The sequence below is a fragment of the Mesoplodon densirostris genome, chromosome 1 (assembly GCF_025265405.1).
Source record: "Mesoplodon densirostris isolate mMesDen1 chromosome 1, mMesDen1 primary haplotype, whole genome shotgun sequence".
Classification (NCBI taxonomy): Eukaryota; Metazoa; Chordata; class Mammalia; order Artiodactyla; family Ziphiidae; genus Mesoplodon; species Mesoplodon densirostris.
In genome coordinates, this window is record NC_082661.1 from 39,120,803 (window position 1) to 39,145,403 (window position 24,601).

At 38.1% G+C, this 24,601-nt stretch overlaps 1 protein-coding gene across 1 annotated transcript; it reads right to left on the reverse strand.

The window, feature by feature from the left end:
• Positions 1-3,440: 3,440 nt before the first annotated feature.
• Positions 3,441-17,170, reverse strand: LOC132501230 (gastric triacylglycerol lipase-like). Its single transcript, XM_060116830.1, is given in 10 exon segments — positions 3,441-3,677; positions 6,694-6,765; positions 7,397-7,468; positions 8,786-8,932; positions 10,715-10,851; positions 14,798-14,907; positions 16,012-16,210; positions 16,741-16,852; positions 17,070-17,098; positions 17,101-17,170. Coding segments are annotated over 10 exon segments (1,185 nt in total).
• Positions 17,171-24,601: the final 7,431 nt, after the last annotated feature.

Sequence of the window (24,601 nt, forward strand, 5' to 3'; positions counted from 1 at the left end):
AGAGCCAAGTGGATGATACGATAGATGAGATGAAAACTTCGGAAGAATGAGTAGGTAAACCACATGAATATGAGAAGAAGAAAGTATTTTTCAAATGCTTTTTCAGTCTCAGAAATAAAACTTGAAATAATTATATGAGGGTTAACATTCAGAGAAATATAATTCATTAAGCTCCAAAATGTATAGTAAGATAAAATCTTTAGATGGAAGCCAACTGGTCCCGCAGATTGGGTCTAACTTGGCTCCATAATTATGTGTAAACTTTGGCTTTCTGTGTTTTTTTAATATGACTTCAGTACTTAAAGATAGTCGGGTTTGAGGAATTGCTTTATACCAACCAAAATCACAAGAAGGGCTCAATGAACCAGAATATCAATGCTTTATGTGTGCAGAGAAATTACCTGCTGTTCAGTAGATCATACACTTAATATTGACTGTTCTATGAACTTCTCACTTAGTAGGTTAGTCCAGCTTGAAGCTAAGATTGTCTGGTATGTAAGAACAACAAAATTAACTTAATAGATAGTGCCTTGGAGCTGTAAAAGTAATAATGGTTCATATTGGTTGAGTGCTATCATGAATCATACACTAATTATATTAAACTCTCTGGCACAGAGTAGCCATGCAATACATGGTCATTCAAAATGAATATGGAAATCCTCACAACAACTCTTTGAGGTTGAAGTATAGATCCATACTTACTGTAGAACTTACTATGACATCTCCTTGTTATGATGCCTTGACTTGCTTTACAGTTTTTTCAGCTATAATTTAATATCCTTGATGAGGTTTTGGATTCACTGCTATTATGAGCAACCCATCTGAAAACTACTTAGGGTGGGGTTATTTAAGCAGATATTTCATCTCATCTATATATACATATATATTTTTTGCGGTACGCGGGCCTCGCACTGCTGTGGCCTCTCCCGTTGCAGAGCACAGGCTCCGGACGCCATGGCTCAAGGGCCCAGCCACTCTGCGGCACGTGGGATCCTCCCAGACCGGGGCACAAACCCGCGCGGCCTGCATCGGCAGGCGGACTCTCAACCACTGCGCCACCAGGGAAGCCCCATCTCATCTATATTTTAATTTGCTTTCCTAAGTGCTATTTTCAAAAGGAAATTCTAGAGTGACATCCTCCTTGTATGCCTTAAACATTTTTCCCTGTTTGGCTAAGATTATATATGGCTTTTGCAATCTGATCTCTTTGATTAGGTTTACAACAATGACCAACTGAGACACAACAAAGCAGATGAGGATGAGGTTTGCATCTGAAAGCACAAATCCCTTCCTGTACCTTCTTTTTTTCTTTTGTTTTTTTGAAGTTTATTTTACTTATTTATTTTATACAGCAGGTTCTTATTAGTTATCCATTTTATACATATTAGTGTGTATGTGTTAATACCTTCTAATATTTTCCATTCTTTACTTTTCTTCTCACCTCTATTCCTTCTTTCTCATTCTAACGTCTATCTAGCTACTTCTACTTTCTTTCACACCAGCAGAGAAAGCTCACATTCAACCGGCATTTTTCTCATACCAGATATCTGTGTAGAGCCTAGGAACTCAGATATCAAGTATTACTCCGAATAATTCTTTAGAAAAACCTCAGCACCACCTCACCCCATTGCCTCCTTCAGATAACTCTAGAAATACTTAATTTGAAAGTACAACAGGGCTATGTACATCAGCTTTGTGCAGCAGAAAGAGAAGAGTACTTGGGCTAGAATGTGTGGATTTTAACAATGCCAGTTGTACGTCCTTTATTAAGGTGCTCAACCTTTATGAACTTTAATATCCTCGCTTGGAAAATGATGGGGTTAAACTAGGTAATGCTTAGACATCTTTTTTTTTTTTTTTTTTTTCCGCAGTACGCGGGCCTCTCACTGTTGTGGCCTCTCCCATTGCGGAGCACAGGCTCCGGATGAGCAGGCTCAGCTGCCACGGCTCACGGGCCCAGCCGCTCCGCGGCATGTGGGATCCTCCCGGACCAGGGCACGAACCCATGTCCCCTGCATCAGCAGGCGGATGCTCAACCACTGCGCCACCAGGGAAGCCCCTAGACATCTTTTAATTTTAGAATATCTTGACTTTTAAAAATGTGAATTGTATTTTATCTAGTAGGCTTGAGATTACAACACAGTTCTCTGTTCAGATATATTGGTCTTCCTATGAGTTATGCACAGAGCATGGATACGTACTTGTAAACCCAAAATAAATTAAGAATTTTGGAGGGGAATGTGAGCAACAATATGATGGTGCAAGTTAAGAGGTATATATGAGGCACAGCTTGGGGGGTGTGCGTACTCAAGGCATCTGGTAAGTAGAAGCCAGGGATGATGCTAAATATCCTACAATGTCCAGGACAATAAAAAAATTATCTGTCCAAAAATGTCGATAATGTTGAGGTTAAGAAATCCTTTACCTCCCACCTTCTTGAACTGGGGGTTGCCTGTTGCTTCCTAAGCTACCCTTGTTCTTTTCTCCCTAGAAAAGGAAAGTGAGCTGACCTCAATTCAATTTACAGTCTAATTTGCCTTTTCATGGAGTTTAACAAGCAAAAGAGCAAGTGATATCCCCATAGCACAGATGGAGAGACTGAGCTTTAGCAACAATAGACAATAGAAAGAAAACAATTTACTCAATCTCAAGTGTGCATACTTGAGTATCAATACTCAACCCCAAGACTGTCTTTTGGCAACACCCATGATTCATGGCTCATTATCTACCTGGAGTTTAGAAGATAAACTGAATGGGAGGATTGGAAGAGAAATTTCACCTCCCCAAGACTGTGTCCTCTCAAGAGTTTCTAGATAAATTTTCAAGTGAAAAAAATCTAATTAAAAAAATTCTTTTCGGGCTTCCCTGGTGGCGCAGTGGTTGGGAGTCCGCCTGCCAATGCAGGGGACACGGGTTCGTGCCCCAGTCCAGGAGGATCCCACATGCCGCGGAGTGGCTGGGCCCGTGAGCCATGGCCGCTGAGCCTGTGCGTCTGGAGCCTGTGCTCTGCAACAGGAGAGGCCACAACAGTGAGAGGCCCATGTACCACCAAAAAAAAAAAAAAAAAAAAAATTCTTTTCAATTAAAAATGACCAATGAAAAGTTTGTTGATGCTAATATATTTTGAAAGTCAGAAAGAAACATTGCATTTAAAACAGTACAGAAGGGCTTCCCTGGCGGTGCAGTGGTTGAGAGTCTGCCTGCCGATGCAGGGGACATGGGTTCGTGCCCTGGTGCAGGAAGATCCCACGTGCCATGGAGCGGCTGGGCCCGTGAGCCATGGCCGCTGAGCCTGCGCGTCCAGAGCCTGTGTGCTGCAACGGGAGAGGCCACAACAGTGAGAGGCCCGTGTACCGCAAAAAAAAAAAAGTACAGAAAGCTATGTGGAAGAGAAGAAATTATTTTGGGAAAAGTAAATGAATAATTCTTTAAATCCAGCACTACTTTTTATCTTCTGCCATCATAGAAACGATTTCATTGTAAACTTCTCGAGGTGCATCCATTGCCCAGATAAAGTCCAAGTGATTGTAAATAGGAATTTCCTTGTGGTAAATGAGATTAGACAGTCTTGGAAGCAAAAGGTCAACATCCTGAGGGTCAGCCAACAGGTCATCGTCACCACTCCATACTGCAATTGGTACATCCATGGCTGTCAAATTGTAGTTGGGAGGTGTGGCCTAAAACATAAGAGGAAAAGAATCAGAGTTTTAAGAATCAGAGTTTTTATAAGTAACTGCACTTGAAACTCAATACTTACTCAGTGGGTAGATTAGATATCATTAACTAACCTATTTTTTTAAAAATTGAGATATAATTGATATATAGCATTATACTAGTTGCAGGTGCACTACAATGATTCCATACATGTATACATTGTGAAATGATGACCACAATAAATCTAGTTAACATCTACCAGCACATGTAGTTTTTTTATATATATATTTGTAATGAGAGCTTTTAAGATATACTCTCTTGGTAACTTTCAAATATACAGTACAGTATTATTATCTATAGTCACCATGCTGTACATTACATCTCCAGGTCGTACTTATTTTATAACTGGAAGTTCATATTTTTTGACCACCTTTACCCATTTTACCCATGCCTCTGGCAGCCACCAATCTGTTTTCTGTATCTATGAGGTTTTTAAATTTTTTTTGTTTTTTAGATTCCACATGTAAGTGAGATCATACAATATTTATCTGTCTGTGTCTAACTTATTTCATTTAGCATAATATCCTCAAGGTCCATCCATGTTGTCACAAATGGCATGACCCAGTTTCATAAGTAAATCTTAACAATTATCGCTCAGAGTTACCTTTATCCACAGAGGAACGTGGATGCAATGTTTTAAATCAGTGCTTCTCAAATTCTAAAGGCCCTGTGAATCACTAGGGGATCTTAATAAAATGAAGAATCTGATCCAGTATATCTGGAGGAAGAGCCTAGATTCTGCATTCCCAGACGATGCTGAGGTTGCTGGTCCTGGACCATGCTTTGAATAGGCAGGCTTTAGATAATAATTCTTACAAAGTAAAAACTTAGATTTCGACTCAAGCTGAAGGAAGTGAATCTGACTGAATTTTAACTGTGATAGATAGTTTCTACACAAACAGTTACTCAAAATGTCCTGAGTCATTTATTTTGCTTTGTATGGCCTCCCAGTATAGTCATTCCATAGGTAATCATTTCATTTAAGGAGCTGTATTTGTTAAGTACTTGCCTGATTTTACTAAATATACGTTCAAATTCTGAGAAAATCTATCAGTAGCCCCATTTCCTATTTTTACAAAATCTCCATTCACACATAGATTTTAAAGAGATTCATAAAGCAGGCCAAGGGGACAAGAGAATCACTGCTAACTTTCCCACAGTTCACAGAGAATTAGGTTAGTTTTTTAAAGATGATATTCTCAAGAATTCTAATCCAATATACGAATATTTTCTTTATACTTATGTAATAGCCAATTCACCAAAGAAAAATATTTTATTATATGCAATTTTTCATAGTATTTTAATACTTTACTATATTCCTTTATATGTTGAAGAAAAGGGAAAATTGTGGAGAATAACCATAAGAATAAACCTACTTTTCTTTACTCATATTCCACTATTCAAAGTGTTTTCCAGAACCTAGCTTCTGGCTCTTAAATTAGTGTCACTTCCTCAGTCAGTTGAAACCATCCTGAGTTTGGCTTGGTTGAAGGGAGAATGGAATTGGGAGTGGGTGTTTCATGCCCCACTTGGCCCTTCAAGATGGAGTCTTTGATTACTGTTATTAGAGCCCAGTAGAAAGATAGAGTCTGTGTCTGGGGGGTTTGAGCTTGTGATGGTTGGGGGGAAAAGTCTTTACAACAAATGTTTGATCTGATTGTGTTCAGAAGACCTCTTTAAAGACATCAGAGATGTAAAAACAAGGAGGCTGGGCCATCTTTTTCACACAAAAGGCATTGTGTTGAAAAGATATAAATCCCTTGTAGATACTGAGTCATTGAAGCAGATGAAAATTAATAGGGTTGTTACTTGTTTGGAAAAATTGGACGTGGGGTGAAGTAGAAGGGGAAAGAGTTACCAGAAAAACACAGAGTAATTCTCTCATTCAGAATTAGCCTGTGACAATCTGAGAGTTTATCCTGAGCTGACATTACCCATTAATTACTGTCAATAACTCCCTGAGTCTGGGGGAGAGATGAAAAGTTATTGTCTCAACTCGTATTAACCTCAGGTACGATGGACTCCAAAGCCTGGCTTCTTTGTACTACAAGTAGGAGGAATGCTCAATATATCTACCTGCATACAAGGCTCTTGTCTGCTGAAAAATATTTCCAGCCTTGAACTGCAAGCATACCATCCTTCTTTTATGTCTGGGAATATGGTGAGAAAACTTCTCTGGCCATCAACAAAGGATAGGAAATTGTTTAAGAAGACCAGAGATTCTAGCTCTATCCCATGAACAGTTAGAGTTATTGGTTTAGGGAATTCCCTGGCGGTCCTGTGGTTAGGACTCTGCACTGTCACTGCTAAGAGCCTGGTTTTGATCCCTGGTCGGGGAACTAAGATCTGGTAAGCCTCGCAGAGCAGCCAAAAAAAAAAAAAAAAAGGAGTTATTGGTTTATTATAACAGTTAGTTGCACTTTGGAAAGGAGAAGACAGCATGCGGGGGTCTGGGATACAGGGCAGATCTGTCTAATGCAGCGAGGGGTGATAAGATCGAGAAGGTTCTCACTGCAGTGGTGTGGTACTTTGAGGGCAGCGTGAATGAGCACAGACACTGGAGCGTGAAGAATTAGAGACCAGTGCGATGTTCCACATGACAAAAAGACTCAAAGGATTGAGTCATCTACTTTATAATTTCCTTAACGCTAGGTCTAGGCAACAACATTCCTTTGGAAAATACCTGCAAAGTTATCGTAAATTCATCTTTAACTTTTTTTTTTTGCTGTACGCGGGCCTCTCACTGCTGTGGCCTCTCCCGTTGCGGAGCACAGGCTCCGGACACACAGGCTCCGCGGCCATGGCTCGCGGGCCCAGCCGCTCCGCGGCATGTGGGATCTTCCAGGATCGGGGCACGAACCCGTGTCCCCTGCATCGGCAGGCGGACTCTCAACCACTGCGCCACCAGGGAAGCCCCATCTTTAACTTTTTATATCTTTGTCTTTCAAAATGCAAATAACCTCAACTTAAGATGCTTACCTGGTTATAATGCAGTAGGTTCTGAGTTGGGGTTCCCCAGTCAAAACCTTGGAATTTCCCAGACTTAACAGCCTAATGTAGAGAAATTAAAGACACAAGGGAATTAAAAAGTCACTTGGCTATGTAAATAATAAAATGCCAACTTTTCCAAGTAGTTTACATTTTTTTTTTTTTTTTCGGTAGGCGGGCCTCTCACTGCTGTGGCCTCTCCCGTTGCGGAGCACAGGCTCCGGACGCGCAGGCTCAGCGGCCATGGCTCACGGGGCCCAGCCGCTCCGCGGCATGTGGGATCTTCCCGAACCAGGGCATGAACCCATGTCCCCTGCATCGGCAGGCAGACTCTCAACCACTGCGCCACCAGGGAAGCCCCCAAGTAGTTTACTTTTAATTTAAATATTATTTAAATTTTTTTTCTCATTCCAAAAATAGACTATTAATCCTCCACAACAATTTATTCAAGTTTAAATGCAGTTTTGCTTGAAATAATTTCAAGTCATAATCATCATTTATTTCTTGTTACCCAAAGCACCTGTTTTTTGTAGGATTTTCATTCACATGGATTGATAGATATTTTCATCTGGTAGTCACATGCCAGAAAAATTCCCTTTTAGAAGCATTTGACAGAATATTTTAAGACTGTGCTTTAGGTAAATTGTTAATGGTTTAGGCCCACAAAAATAGTTTTAGCAGCTTGAAATGATACCTGACTCCAGTGGAGGGAGTTTTGAACTGAAGTTCCTGCTGGATTATGTGCTAGATACACATCTAAGCGACCCTAGAAAGCAAACACACAAGCACACACATGTGCACTTAGATGTATGTTCAGTTTCTCACAAACATCTAAGACAACTTTTTCTGATCCAGATCAAGTTTTATGGGCAGCATTACTGGCAGGAGATGAGCAAAAAAGTTGTATGTCACTTTATGGCTTGCAAACTGTGATTATATGGGCTTATCTCGAGGGTATATAACTAAACTAAACAATTTTGAGGGAGAATAGTTGTCAGTGTATAATACTATTAGTAGCAAAACATGATATACTATGAGCAAAACGTGATATACTATGAGCATCGTTTTCTACTATGTTCTATATACTTTATATATGTTAGCTCATTTAATCTTCACAACAACTCATTTCATGGATAGGGAAATCAAGATGGAGGAGTTCAAGTGCGCTGCAAAGATAGGATTTGAATTTAGGCTTTTACCCTGAATCCATATTCTTAACTACTTCCTGATATTGCATTTTGTCATATGTGCTTTTATTTTTTATATATATATTTTTTATTTTTATTTTTTTTAAATTTTATTTATTTATGGCTGTGTTGACTCTTCGTTTCTGTGCGAGGGCTTTCTCTAGTTGCGGCAAGTGGGGGCCACTCCTCATCGCGGTGCGCAGGCCTCTGACTATCACGGCCTTTCTTGTTGCAGAGCACAGGCTCCAGACGCGCAGGCTCAGTAATTGTGGCTCACGGGGCTAGTTGCTCCGCGGCATGTGGGATCTTCCCAGACCAGGGCTCGAACCCGTGTCCCCTGCATTGGCAGGCAGATTCTCAACCACTGCGCCACCAGGGAAGCCCTCATATGTGCTTTTAAACATCCACTTGGTGCAAAGCAAATGAAATAAAATGTAAAGAGTGTGGACAAGATCTTACATAAATGCTCTGAAATAAGTGTTAGAAAGTTTATGGAGATGACTATCAGCATTAAAAATATTTAAAGTAATATTCAATATCTAGACATATTTTTCCTACAGAGGAACCTGACAACTTGGTTCAATGCCTCCGCTCACAGAATTTAAATGTCACACCAATTATTCAGGTGATCAGAAGTGAGTAGGGAGTTTTTTGTTTTGTTTTGTTTTTCCTACAAGCTGTTTACTTCAGGGCACAGTGAGGTGATGGAAGAAAAGTGGAGGCAATAAAACTGGGAGCAATGACTTGTGATTTCTCTTGGGCTTATCTGCATATCATGGACAGAATTCTGAAGTGACTCCTGGTTCTAATAAAGTACCATTCCTAAGTGATGATGAGACAAGTAATCACGAGGGTTGCTCAAAATATTCAGAATAGAAATTTCAATGCATACAAACCATGTTCAAGTTTTTATTATCAAATCCAGTCATGGCAAACAAGGCGTTCCTACAAAGGACATCCAGTATCTCACGGGAGCAAACTTCAGCACCAAGGAATTTTTCAAAAAAATTTTGTGGGTAGAACATTTTGTTACCAAATAGAATCTGATAAAATAAAAGCATCATTAAAGATTTGCAAATAACAAGCTGCAGAAAAGACATTGATTTGTCTTGTTTACTGGTACAAATGGGAATAGACATTATATTTTCATACTTCTATATGTTGTCTTAAGAGGTTTAAATACTCTCTCTCATTGAATTCCCACAATAAAGTTATGGAATGGACAGGGCAGGTATGAGTATTGAGTATTAATTGCTGCATTGAGAACTGCACTGGCTGCTGAGAAGTATAAGACAGAGTTACAGTCTAGTTGGGGTCACAGGAGTAAGGGAATAAACTCATAAAACAACATGGTAGAATATCATAATTAAGTGCCAAGATGTGGGATTTCAGCAATAAATAATAAAAAAAATCAGGAGGGGAAGTGGTGACTTCTAAGCCATATTTTCAGCAAAACCTTTAAGAAGACAAAGAGGCTTGGTAGTTTAAAAATTGAAAGGACACCCCCTAATTGTTCTTAAAATAAGTAGACACTTTGTTATCCCCATTTTATTTAATTTATTGAAGTATAGTTGACTTACAATATTATATTAGTTTCAGGTGTACAACATAGAAACTCCATATTTTCAAAATTATACCCCATACAAAGTTATTATAAAGTATTAACTCTATTCCTTGTGCTATACATTATATCCATGTGACTTACTTATTTTTTAACTGGTAGTTTGTACCCTGTTATCCCCATTTTACATGTGAGAATATAAGGCTAATGAATAGTCAGGATCTTGGTCTAGCGAGAACTGGATTACAGCTAGAATCTTGATCTAAGCCTCAAGCCTCTGACCTAAGGTCTAATGCTTTTTTAAAAACCTCTCTCTACATTGCCTGTCAGAAAATCTGAATATGAGTAAGAAACAAACAAGTTCTGAATCAATGCAACCTGTAAACATATTCAGGGTCATCACACAATTTTACATTTTGAGTAAAAGCTTTACAAATGTAGTTGGTCTGTAGGTAAAATCTCTTAGGTTTTAGGCATGCGTGTTAATTGAGTGAAAAAAAAAAAAAAAGAATAGCACTCAACCACAGAAGAAAATGGCATCACTAAGTTTTGTAGCCTGAGATAAACTGTTCTCCTAAAGGAGACTGTGTATGTGTGTGTACGTGTTGGTTTCGGTGGGTGGGAGAAGTCAGTGATAAAACGCTGGAAAAAGGAAAGATTATTAATTCCCTACCATGGATGCCTCCATAATATTTACAGTTTATTGAAATCTCTGCTACTGCCCTATGAAATCCCCATTTAAAGAGGAAGGAACTCTTAGGAAAAGGCTTGGAAAGCCAAGGGTGTATGATAAGGGGTCCCCAAGTCCTTGCCTCACTTCACCATTGCTATCTTCCCCCTCTCTCTCCTTTTCCCTTCCCTTCCTTTTCTTTCCTATCCTTCTTCTTCCCACTTTTCTTGGACCAGGTGGTTTAGGCTTCTCATTTGATTCTTTTGCTTTTATATCCCTTTCTCTGGTCTTGGGGGGGAATCACAGCCTTGAAGACCTGTGTGGGTGCTTGGTAAAGAAACACCCATGGAAGGAGCAAAAACTCTCCGAGGCATTGCTAATCCACACAAAGTAATCAAGAATAAAGAAATCGGTGGGGATCTCATAAACTATAATGGGGATTCGACCATGGTCAGTGCTATTCAAGAAATAATATAAACATGTTAATTTCCACCCTTGAATATAAACATGATTGTCCACCAGGTGTTTGTTCTCTTTCCATCACTTTGAAATCCACAAACAATATCTTAGACCCAGTTAAAGGGAATCACATACCTTGAAGAGGAAGGGAGGAATGAGTGAAAGTTTGTTCAACAGGCTTTTGGTATACTTCACTGTGGCAACTGGGGCTAATGCATAGAAGGCTTTGATTTTTTGAGCCAGCGTGGGATTTGTAGAAAAGGCGATAAAACCTGAAAAAGAACAACAAAAGGTGAAAGGTGTGTGTGTGTGTGTGTGTGTGTGTGCTTTACAATGTGACATTACTTTGGACTTACTAAGGGTGCCATCTGGGACAACCTGAAATTGACAGAATGATCAGATTTTAGTATATTTGTTTTATTTTCATAGATTCTCTCTGGGAATATGAGGGTAGAACTTTTTGAAAGTTATAATAAACTGTTTTATCTGATTTTAGAAAATAGGCTAACTTTAGAATAATCATGTGGTAACAAAAATGTTATATTACAACAGGTTTGGTTCAGTTTAAAATGATCTAATCTCATAACAGAGATAATTAACATTTAATATGAGTAGGGTATATAAGTGGAAAGGTTAAATCACAAATTTGAAATGTGTCCAAACAGAGTTTGAAACCTGGTTCTGTGATTTATTAGCTTTGTGACATTGGAAAAGTCACCTAAACTCTAAGAGCCTTAGTTTCCACATCTAAAAATGCATGTAATAATGAATGCTTCCTTGGGTTGTTTAGGAAGTACTTGAGGTGAATCATGTAAAGTAAAGTAAAGTGACTAGGAACTAGTCACATAGTAAATGCTTGACAAATGAGAAGCCGAGATAATTCCAACATCTATATACAATAAACATTCTCAGCCTGTCTGCTTTTAATTGTTTTCATGAACGGTAGCATATAAATAGACTGGGTTCTAATCAAAGAATTATCAACTTAAATTCTTTACTGTTGAATTACATAGGACAATCTCTCCCTACTGTTAATAATGACATATTGACGAGACTCAATAATGCCCTGAAACAAAATTTTTCCGAATTATACAACGGCCTCAGTTACATAATATCCAGCCTGGTCCCAATGGAGGAAGAATGGTCTTTCCAAGACCACTCTGTTTATTAAGGGATTCTTCATCTGGTTGCCTAACTCTGCAGATATCAGCCAACAGATCACCCAGAGTAAGCAAGAACCACACGCAAGGAGCCTGAGTGGGTGTCCATGGGTCCATACAGGGTCAGGACAGGTGACTTCTCAGAATAAACTTAATCCCACTTTAGACACAATTTTATCAAGGATACTTATCTAACTTTCAAGAGCACAGCAGATTGATTGGAAGATGTAAATTAGAAGGCAGAAAAAATTTCCCAAAATTTATGAGTATGGTGACATAATGACAAACTCTCCAATGGTGAAAAAGAAGAATGAAAAGAAGTTCAAATGAAAGAAAGTGCAAAATTTAAATACTCAAGAGACTGGTAGGTTGGAGTTATTTTGTGTCAGGACAAGCAGTTCTATTGATATCAATAACTCCTAAGGAAATTGTTGCATTTCAGCTAAATGCAATCATTTTATAGCCCTATATCACTGAAAAAAAGTTAAGCTATGTTCAACATGTTCTATTTAAAAAAGCATGGGCATTGGTCATAAGTTGAGGTAGACTTCCATTCAAAAGGGTTAAATTTAAATTTTGATAGTTTTGGAAACTAAAGGAGTAAATTTTAGGAATTTAGAACATTTCTCACTTTTTAACAAAGAATTTGAATTCATGGTTAACCATGTGTTTTGTTGCTGTTCTTCATTGCCCTGATTTCTCTTCGAGTCCAAGGCATTTATTCAGCTGAAGCTGCAGGGAGACTTTTGATTTTGCATTTGCTCAAGAGAACCCAAGGTCCCTTCCTGGGTCATCCTGCATTGAATGACTGGTCAACAAGTGGGTAAAGGACCAGCCAGCTAGTCCCACTGATGAAGACTCTGAAGAGCCATCTCATACAGAGCTGGCTGAGGACTTTTGGGGACTGCATCACTGCCCAACTTCTCCCTCTGCCTAGTCCTGCTTTTTTGCCCTTTCCTCTAAAAGTGCTTTTATTAAAAAAAAAAATAGCAGACATCCTCATCTCCTTGGGCCCATAACATATTACACAATGACAGAAACACTGGGAAGCTCTTCCTCGCTGACACTTTTTTCTGTCTAAAATTCTACCAGTGGGATCCATGCTTTAGGATGAACAAGCAGTGGGAAGAGAACTTCCACAGGCTTCTACCAATTATTTCATCCGCTTTCCTGAATATGTCCATATATGGGCATTCAGATTGCTTAGAATTGTAGTAGGGAGTAATGTCACTGGCTGACAGTGAGGATCAGCATAAAAAATACGGCATTATTTCTGCCATATAATCCCCTATTTCCCCTTCTGCTTTCATCCTTTCTCTTCCCTTTACAGTTTCTCTCATGGTCTCTTAAATTTCCTTGATTATACTTTTGCCCCAACCATTCCACCAAAGTTGCTGTTAGAAAGGTCCCCTTATAGCTTCTAGGTTGCTAGAACCAATGGTCAGTCCTCAGACTTCATTTCACATGATTGATCAAAGCCTCTTCCACAGTTGACTGCAGTATTTTCCTAATAACACTTTCTCTACTTGTCTTCCGGAACACTAGACATTCCTGGCTTCCCTTACACCACAGTCACCATTATTTTCCAGTTTATTCACTTGATTCGTCCTCATCTTCCAAATCAACTGTGGCCCAGGCCTTAGTGCTTGGACCCCTCCTCTTTTCTGTCTGAGCTCAATTCTTTGGTTATTGCATCCTGTCTCATGTACTGATGATTCACATTTTGTATTTTCAGCCCAATCTTCCCTCCTAAACACCAGATTTGTATCTACAGTTGACTGCTTGACGTTCCACTTGGATCTCCAATAGCACTTAACACTTGGGTCCAGAACTGAGCCCCTGCTCTCCCCACGACCTCAGCTGTTCTTGCTGCCTCCCTCATTTTCGCTAATGGCATCTCCATCATCCCAGTGCTCTGGCCATAAATCATGGTGTCATCCTTGATTCCTCTTTCTCTTACACTCCATATCCATTACATAAGCAAATTCTGCTGGTTCCCCCTCAATATCTATATCTATATCTATATCTATATCTATATCTATATCTATATCTATCTATATATACGTCTAGAACGTAACCAGGTATCTTTACCACCCCCTCTTCTAGGTCACTATGACCTCTCCCCTGGGTTACAGGAAGAGTTCAGTGACTGCTTTCTCTGCTCCAGCCCTGTTTTCCTTCAACAACATGTCAGATCATGTAACTCCTCTACTCAAACTTTTCTATGGTTTCCTTTTCACTCAGAGAGAAAGCAAAAATCCCTACAACAGCCTCAAAAGCCCTGAATAGTTGGCCCTCCTCACCGTTCCCACCCAACTCATCTTTGTCTCTCTCAATCTGATTCATCCACACAATGAACAGCCCCATTGCTGTTCCTTGAATGTGCTGCATGTGCTGTAGTGTCAGATCTTTTGTGCTATCCGTTCCCTCTTCCTGGAATATCAGTCTTCCAGGTATGAGCTTGGCTCACTGACTTCCTTCACGTTTACTTAGAAAGTATTTGGTGGTGTTCCTGGTATGAAATTGCTGTGTACCCCTCTGATGCTACCTAATCTGACCCCGTGATTTATTTTTCTCTTCATAGTATTATCATTATCTAGCATAGTGTGTATTTTACTTTTTAATTTTTATTATTTTCTCTACCTTCTCCTGCTAGAGTATAAGTAGTAGGAAGACAGAGATTTTAAACTATTAATTTTTTCTGTATTCTTAGGATACATTATAGGTGCTCCATAAATATGGTTGAATGAATGGAATAAACTGAGACCAGAACCTGTGTGGTACAAAGTTTCAGAGCATTGGCTTGGGCATCAGATTTCCTGACCTGCTATCTGAGCTACCCTATTTGTAATAACTGTGTTACCTTACACGAACTATTTATTTACCTGCTCTTTAGTTTCACTATATATAGTAGGAATAATAATGGTCTTATATCATTGGGTTGCTGTAGACATTATATAATGAATGGAAAGCAATTAGCATGATGACCAGCATGTCTGCATAACAACTGGAAAGGGGTCTATATGAACTAAACTACCTGCTAACTGCTGTTACCTACCAATGGTGGTGCCCTGGGAATGGCCAACATAGTGTAGCTTCTCCTGTCCAGTTTTACTTAAAATGAAGTTGATTGTGGATGGAAGGTCATATTTAGCCATTTCATCAAAGCTGCAAGAAAAAAAGACAAAATAAAATTGAATATATTTCCTTGCTATACTTTCTATAAATCAAACCTATTTAAGGTAAGGTTTCCTTTGAAAAATAGAAAACTAGATTCTCTAAGCATGTTGCTTATAGACTGTTAGTGAGTGTCAGGGGTTCTTTGGGGTGGCTTCTCATAAACAGCTGACATCTTTTCTGAAGCACAGCATTACAGCTACAATTTAATCCAAACACAATAGTACCTGTAGCTGGGGAATACTTCTACCCTTGAACCTGAATGTCAGATTTAATAATCATTTTTATGTTGTGTTCCACTGCCATGTAATATGAACAGATGCTCTATTTTATTGTTTACAAATCAGCAAGAATAACCCTTTGAAAATGAGAACAGGCTATGCCACTCCCCTGTTGAAAACTTTCCAGAAGCTTCTCATTACACTTAGAATGAGCTCCAAGGCCTTCACCAAGACCTATGCAGCCTGGCCTGATCTGGCCCTTGTCAGCATCTCTAGTCTCCTCTCCTCTCACTCTCCCTCTTCCTTGCTACACTTGGGACACACGAGCTTCTTTCACTTCCTGGAAATTCTAAGAGCACCTTTGCACCTCATCGTCATCAGACAAATTCTCTTCTCCACTTCCATTAGTAATTTCTAGGAATATGGCACAAGAGGGCCAGTGAGAGGAAATCTTTGATAATTTCCCCATGGTGTCAGAATTTCATTGTCTTCCCCACCCCCACTTGAATACTGATGATGACAGGTGCTGTTCATGAACCCCAACTGGGTTTAACCTTCTAGTAATCCTTGTGGATGTTCCTTCAGAATATGCTGGGGGCAGCAAATTTCCTTGCTTCAGTCATTTTGCTCATTCCTTGTGGAAAAGCATATTCCGGGAATCCCGTAACAATGGTTACTGGAATCACAGACAGTTTGGAGGAAAGGCTACCCTTGGAATGAGGTGTAAGGAAGAATCCAAAAATGGATTAGAATGAAGATGATTTCCTTCTCCTCCTATTTGGAGTGTAATTTGTTAAAATGAGGCTGGACTGGAAGCAGTGAATACCCATGCTTTTTAACTCAATATTTATTTTCAATTGTCCCTTTTCTTTACCTGAAAGCCCAGAATTCAGCTGAGTCTGGTGAATAGTATAAATTTGTCCTGACCCAGGTATTTCCTCTGCTGTTTCCCAGTCACACATCATATCCAGCATCCGCCAGGAGGAAGCCCAGGCTGTTGCTGGGTAGGTTGGAAATCCAATTTGTGGCCGATGCTAGGAAACCATGCTGCAGAAGCACAACAGGTCTCTGACCTACAGAAGAAAATTGTTAAAACCTTTATAAACTCACTCCTTATTCTCAGATAAACATGAAGATAGAAACAGGCTTTTATATGACTAGAATTTAAAAAAGTTTGCTTGGTGAGGTGAATATTTCTGAATACGTTATCTTAATTGTGGTGACAGTTTCTCAGATGAAAAAACATGTCAAACTGTACACTTTAAATATGTGCAGTTGATTGTATGCCAATTAAACCTCAAAAAGCTCTTGAAAAAATTATATTCTAAGGAAATTCATGTTAATTAAGTGGGTCTTATATTCAGGGGCTGTGAGTTTCCACCCAGCATGACAAACTAAAATCGTGGGCCAGTGTACTTCACATCAGAGAAACCAATGTAAATCTGGTATCACTCAGACCCTCAGCTTAATCTCAGAGACCAAGGTGGTTCAGGTTTTTTTTTGAGTAACTTAATGTAGTGTTTTATGATTAGAATATTTTTGACTGGAATGTATTTGATTCAGGATTTGAGACACTCATTTTTTTCCCTCACACCAATCCTACCTAAATGATTAGCATCATTCTTCCCATGAGGAATCCGATAGAGCTGAAGGATGTAACCATCTGCAGTTATAACTTTATGCATTTCACTTTGGTAACCCCAGTAGGAAATCATCTGACTCCGAATGCAGAAAAGACAAAACATTTAGCTTCATGAGTATACTTGGCCACTTTTGATTCTTAAAATAGAATTTCTTATTGGTTGGGGTAACATGTACTATGTAAAGAAATCTTTCAGACTTTATAATAAATCATAAAGAATTAATGAGAGCAATAGTGTCAATATCTTTGGAAGTATTATTTTTTAAATATTAGTGATATGAATAACTTACAATATTCATATTGGCTTCAGGGTTCATCGCTTTTTTCCAAGGAAACAAAATGAATTTCCAGACATGTGGATGAAACACATTGTTACAAGTAGCCACCACATTTTCAACCTATTAGGGGAAAAAAGTTATTGCATGATGTTTGTGTTTAAGGAGAGCCTGAGAACAAGGACTCGCCACAGAGAGATCAAGGCCAGCAGATGGCAGGAGAACCCAGGTCCGAGGATCCAGTGCTTGGTATATGAGATCCAACAGGGTCTTGTCTTCAGAGAACTCACCACATCGTGAGGGGAGAGACAGATGTGTAAAGAATCCTGCAGTGGAGTGCATCATGTGCTCAGATGAAGACCAAAGCCCAGAAAAGGGCATGTCCAGTCCAGGATCCCCTCATCAAGGCCTCATCAAGGAAGGACTTTGACTTCTGTCTGGAACCTGTGGATTCCCATGGGATCAAAACCACAGGAAGGACACTCTCAGGCCTGCCTGTCACAGGGAGAGGGCTGGGGGGCTGAGGCATGGGGCAGGCAGAGGGCAGGAGTCCAGCCCCACACTGTGCCCCATCATAATGGACTCAGCAGTGTAGTCCTGTCTGCTCACCTCCCCAGGATTGTCTGTCCTTCCAACCCATTTCTCAAACCAGGTTTCTAGCCTTAGTCATGAGTGTCTGCAAAATCTCTACCTGAGTTTCAAAATGTTGTGCCTTCACTTTAATAATAATCTAAACAAATTGACAGGGGAATAAAAAAATGTTTGTGTGTAGTAAATGTTACAATATAACATAAAGTCATGATATTGAGCTGCCTTGCTATTTGCTTCATAGATTTTCCATTTCTTACCTTATTTGTCCTATTGTTCTCCTTGTTTCTCATCACTTTGTCAATTAGTAGGTTTTTACAATACTTCTGCTATTCTAGTAATTTATTCAGCTTTGTACATGATTCTATTTTCCCAAAGGACCTTTTATTTATCAACCTACCCTTGTAGCCTTGATATCAGAGCTACCATTTACCATCTGTTATGGTTTGAGTTGGTTTCCCCCTGACAACCCGAAAAATAGATATGTTCAGGTCCTCAGCTCAATACCTCCGAATGTCACTGCATTTGGAAATAGGCTTATTAAAGACGTAATTTAAGTTAAGATGAGGAAATACAGGAGTAGGGTGAACACTTAATCCAATATGAGTGGTCTCCTTTTAAGGAGATGGCTATGTGAAGGCAGAGACACACTGAGAGAATACCATGTGACAATAAAGGCAGAGATTGAATCTATTCAGCTGCGAGCCAAGGGGCAAGAGTCAGCTGGACAACCACTGGAAACCAGGAAGCAGCAATGAAGGATTCCTCTACATGCTCCGGAGGGAACATGGCCCTTCAGACACCTTGATTTTAGATTTATAGACTCTCCAAATGTAAGACAATAATTTTCTGTTACTTATAGCCACCCAGTTGTGGTACTTTGTTCTGGCAGTCCTAGGAAACTGATACACCATCTGTCAGAAAAGGGAGAGAAAATTAATACCTGGAATGATTGTCTTTTTTGAAACTGTGAATAAAACAGGGAAGTCTGTCTGTTTTGTATGTAAGAACTTCCTTTAATTCCTGCAGAATGGCAGACTAAATGTTACTCAATGACAATACAGAGAAATTTTTATATTATTGCCTTAAAGTATCTGGATTCAGAGATGACCTATTAAATAACTCTTGTTCACTCGCTATACTACACATGATGCATACTACTTAATCAGTGACCATTGCTCTGTTTTGAACTTCTAGGTGTCCTGATTCCTCTCAATTACTACTGCAACGATCTCCATCAACTCTTCCCCTCTCCATAATGGATACTTTTCCTAAGGGATGCCTGTACTAGCATAATCCTGCTCCCACCCCGACCTTGGAAATTCTCCACTGTGTTCCATTTGCAACCTTGTAAGGTTTTCAAAGTTTCAGACTTTTATTTTCCCCTACCCTCTATTTAAAACCATCATATCCAAATGTGGTTGTAGTTTCCACAGCTGCAGTCTTCTGCTCTAAACTTGACATGTTTATTCGACAAGGAAAAGGTTAGCCTGAGGGATACATGAAGGAATGGCATGTTCTCTGCCTTCAAGAGACTTACAATGTAGTGATAGTTCAGCAGTACCAGCTCATTCTACTTGCTCTCTTACCTGTACTGTCCATGCATTTCTCATTCCCTTCTACTCCAGGTCTACTCAGGACCTATGTGCTTGCTCTTAAAATCCCATAGATAAACTGAAGCTTTAGATATAGTCAGACAGAAGGATGACTAGGTACCAAGGCAGCTATACAGCATCCTGCTCAGTCCATGGCTGCATAAACATTTGCTGCTCCATAAATGAGAATTAATTATACTATTAGTAGTACTCCTCAAACCTAATAAGTCTCTTTGTTAGCCTCATACTTTGTAACTAACAGCTAAAATTAAATTTAAATTGACTGACCCTACTATTCCTAAGAGCTGCCTATGGCCCATTATCTTTTATCAAAAATTAAAATAAAAATTATTTCTCATTCACTATATGAACCTCAGCAAGGCTTATTAGGATTATTTGTTCTTTAAGAAACAAATTTGTATATGTTGTTTTGACCAAGGCTGTAAAAAGCTCAATTCAAAGCTCTCAGGTTTTGACGGTAGAAGAAGACTAGGAGAGAAGGCAGAAAGGAAGGTAAGAGGTAGGGGTGAGAGGGGGAGAGTGAAGGAGAATGATATTTATATAGGATGCTAGGATTGGTGACTGTGAGGGACCTAATCTGGTCAATTCTGCCAAACTGGCCTTGTTTCATAACTATAAACACCATAAACATTCCTTGAATGTTATTTGAATTACTAAAATAAATGAATTTTTCCAAAATACCTCACATATATTGTTAATAAATACTGAATATGTTAATAAATACAGAATATGTTTTCAAATTCATTGCCACTTCCCATAGAGATCATGAATAGAGTCCCATTCTACCCATATTGGGTTGAGAAACAGTCAGGTTTGATTTCAAGTTAGAAACTGAATAGTGAGGAGGTAGAGCCCATTGGTAATACAGCCTGTTCCTGTCATACATTCAGAGCATTGCTTGTTCTTTCTTTTTTTCAAATGTCCTGAAATCAATCCCCAAAGGAGAAAAAGAGAGAAGAAACTTCTTAGGAAAAAAAATTTTATATACATATAATCAAGGTTAAAAAATTCAATGGAAAATTATATTTTACCTAAGGTAGAAATAAAGTTCACAAAACATATCAATATATTAATTTTGAAGTATATTAAGTACACTTTATAACACCAGAGAGTCATACTCACTGTCACCACACTGAATGCTTTCTTGAAGGTAAATGAAAAACTTAATTCTCTTCTTCCTTCTCTCTTTCACTAAATACCCATATATATATAGGCATACATGTGTGTGTTTTGGGTGACCTTTCCTAAAAATGTGAAGTCACTGCATTTCCAGTGAACTCACATATTTGCCAAATGGCAAGTCAAATATTGCATAAGCAGTAAATTCACAAGAGGATAGGGTTCCAATATGTCCTTAGAGATTCACTCTTTTTGATTTGTCACCTCCTGAAACTCTGCCTCCAACATCCTCATTCTCTGAGTTTTCTTGATTCTGGCAGTTATCAATTTTTTCCCTACACTTGGGTAGGAACACTTGAACCCATAAAGAATCATATTTACCTTAAAACAGTTAGTATGACCCCCTGGTATACTTTTCAAAATTTGAGAGAAAAACAACTTTTATCAAAAGGTTTTGATGGTTGTTTTTACCTAAATTATGAAATAACTAATACCAAGTATTGCACATGTGAAAAAATGAAGTTTTATTTATTGAAATGTTGCTTTACTAAGAACATTTAATAGGAGGTCTACCACCTTAACCAAAATGTTATGTGTACAATATCAAAAGGTTTTGATGGTTGTTTTTACCTAAATTATGAAATAACTAATACCAAGTATTGCACATGTGAAAAAATGAAGTTTTATTTATTGAAATGTTGTTTTACTAAGAACATTTAATAGGAGGTCTACCACCTTAACCAAAATGTTATGTGTACAATACAGTACAGGGGCAGCACTGGTATACAGGGATTCTCTCTAGTGTGTTCAAACTCGTATTTTTCTTTTCTCCAGTGGTGTGCTGGAATCTCCTTTCCAGATGGCTGGACTTCTATAAAGCCTTTCTCATCCACAGGTGTCGGCCCACATCGGCATTCCCCAGGTTTTCCCATTTGCAGCTATGAAGAGTTGGGACAGTTTCAATGGCTTCTGCTGGTTCCACAGCCCATACAGAGGTGTGTCTGCCTACCAGCTGCACAGGTGGGTTAGACTTTTCTTGGGTCCCTGGTAATATGGTGCTGGATTCCACAACTCCCAAAGAGATTTTCTTGTTTGTGATGGATATTGATTTTTAGTTGTTAAAAAGGGGAACAAAAAGGAAGGACATTTTATATCACCTTGATGCTGATGTCACTTTAGTAATGTTAAAATGTCAACTTTTCTTAAATTTTTCTATTTTTTTCTATATTCAGTAGAATCCCAGTAAAAATATTATAAAACTTTTTGGTAGAAATTGACAAGCCGATACTAAAATTAATATAAAAAGCAAAGAACTAGAATATTCAAAGAAAATAAAAGAAAAAAACCAAGTCAGAGTATTTCTCTCTGATTTCAAGACTTAAGTTACTGTAAAGGTACTAGAAGCAAGACAGTGTGGTAAACAAAATATTTCTATATCCATACAATGGAATTCTACTCATTAATAAAAATGAGTAAACTACTATTACATGCAACAACATGGATGAATCTCAAAATCATTCTATGGAGTGAAAAAAAGAAACAGGCATTCAAATCATAAAAGAAGAAGTAAAACTTTCACTATTTGCAGATGACATGATATTAAATATAGAAAACCCTAAAGACTCCATCAAAAAAATTAGAATAAAAAAATTCAGTAGAGTTTCAGAATACAAAATCAATATACAAAAGAGTGTTGCATTTCTATTCACTAAAAATGAACTATCAGAAATAGAAATGAGAAAAAATCCCTCTTACGATAGCATTGAAAAGAAGAAAATACCTAGAAATAAAGGTAACCAAGGAGGTGAAAGACCTATACACTGAAAACTATGAGACATTAATGAAAGATATCGAAGAAGACACAAATATACATCAAGATATTCTGTGCTCATGATTGAAAGAATTAATATTGTTAAATTCTCAATATTACCCAAAGCAGTCTGTAGGATCAATGCAGTCTCTATCAAAATTCCAATGGCATTTTTCTCAGAAATAAAATAAACTATCCTAAAATTTGTATGAAAACATAAAAGACCACAAGAGCCAAAGCAATCTTGAGAAAGAAGAGCAAAGCAGGAGGCATCTCACTTTCTGATTTCTAACTATATTACAAAGATATAGTAGTCAAAACAGTATGGTATTGACATAAAAACAGACACATAGATCAATGGAAGAGAATAGAGAGCCCAGAAACAAATGCACACATATATGTTCAATCAGTTCACAACAAGAGAGCTAAGAACATACAGTGGAAAAAAGAGAGTCTCTTCAATAAATGGTGTTGTAAAAACTGGATAGCCACATGCAAAAGAATGAGACTGGACCACTATACTATACCATGCACAAAAATTAACTCAAAATGGATTAAATACTTTAATGTAAGATATGAAACCATAAAACACCTAGAAGAAAAATAGGGAATAAGCCCCTTGGCATCAATCTTGGCAATGATGTTTTTGTATTTAACACCAAAAGGGCAAGCAAAAAAAGCTAAAATAAACAAGCAGGACTACATCAAACTTAAAAGCATCTGCACCGCAAAGGAAACCATTAACAGAATGAAGTCAATCTACCAAACGGGAGAAAATATTTGCAAATTATATCTGATAGAGAGTTAATATCCAAAATATGTAAAGAACTCACACAACTCAATAACAAGAAAACAGTTCAACATAAAAATATGGCCAGAGGACCTGGATAGACATTTTCCCAAAGAAGACAAACAAATGACCAACAGGTACATGAAAAGGTGCTCAACATCACTAATCATCAGGTAAATGTAAATTATAACCCCAATGAGATATCAACTTATACCTATTAGAATGGCTATTATCAAAAGACTAGAAATAACAAGTTTTGGCAAAGATGTGGAGAAAAGGGAACACTTATGCACCATTGGTGGGGATATAAATTGGTACAGCCAGTATGGAAAACAGTATGGAGGTTTCTCAAAATATTAAAAACAGAAGTATTAATGATCCAGTAATTCTGCTTCTGGATATTCATCTAAAGAAAAGGAAAACACTAACTGGAAAAGAAATATGCACCCCCATGTTCTTTGCAACATTATTTGTAATAGCCAAAACATGGAAGCAATATAAGTCCATTGATGAATGAGTGGATAAAGAAAATGTGATATCTCTATCTATCTATCTATCTACCTACCTACCAATCTATCTAAAAAATTCAGCCATAAAAGTGAAAAGAATCTTGACATTTTGGACAACATAGATGGACCTTTAGGACATTATCCTAAGTGACGTAAGTCATAGAGAAAGGCAAAACCATATGATCTCACTTATATGTTATCTCAAGAAACAAACAAATGAAAACTGAACTCATAGATAAAAGATTGGTGGTTGCCAGAGATGGGGGGTAGGGATGAGTGAAATGAGTGTACAGGATCAAAAGGTACAAACTTCCAGCTATAAAGTAAGTCATGGGTATGTAATGTACAGCACGATGACTCTAGTTAATAATATTGTATTGTATATTTGAACGTTGCTAAAAGAGTAGATCTAAAATGTTCTCATCAAAAGAAAAGAAATTTGTAATTATGTGTGGTAATGGATGTTAACTAGACTTATTGTGGTGAACATTTTGCAAACTATACAAAAATCGAATCATTATATCTCAAAATTTGTCTATTTAAAATTAATTTCTTAAAAAATAGCATCAGTTTAAGAAAAGTTCGTTTCGACTTCACAACTTATAATTTAGTAATACCATGAGTTTTTTAAATCATTGCTGTCAAATCTGGAAAGCCCTCTGTCAAGGTTTTGTCATATGTGTGCTTTAAAATTTCAGGACAGTTCAAGTCGCCCTAAATACCTAAGTACTCTCTAAACTGACTACATTTTTCCTAGAAGCCTTTCAAGACTGTTATAAATAATTTACTTACACAGAAATTACTGCAAACTACAAAAATATATTCCCCTATATTTACACTATATATATTCTCAGCTAAGTGTCCATAGGCAAATTCCAAAATTTCCCATGGCCATGCCAGCACTAGCAAACCAAAGGGGAACAGTGACAAAGAGGAAATGAGAGTGGAAACATCCAATGGTCTTCATCAAATGTGGTTACTCTGTATTGATTTTCCAAGTTTGTAAAAATATATCACCTTGTGAGTCAATTAGAGAGCCCTGGAAGGGACTTATGCAAGTGAGGGTTTTGAAGCTTAAGCTTTGTGACTTTCACAGTCACTCCAGGTTGGCTTGG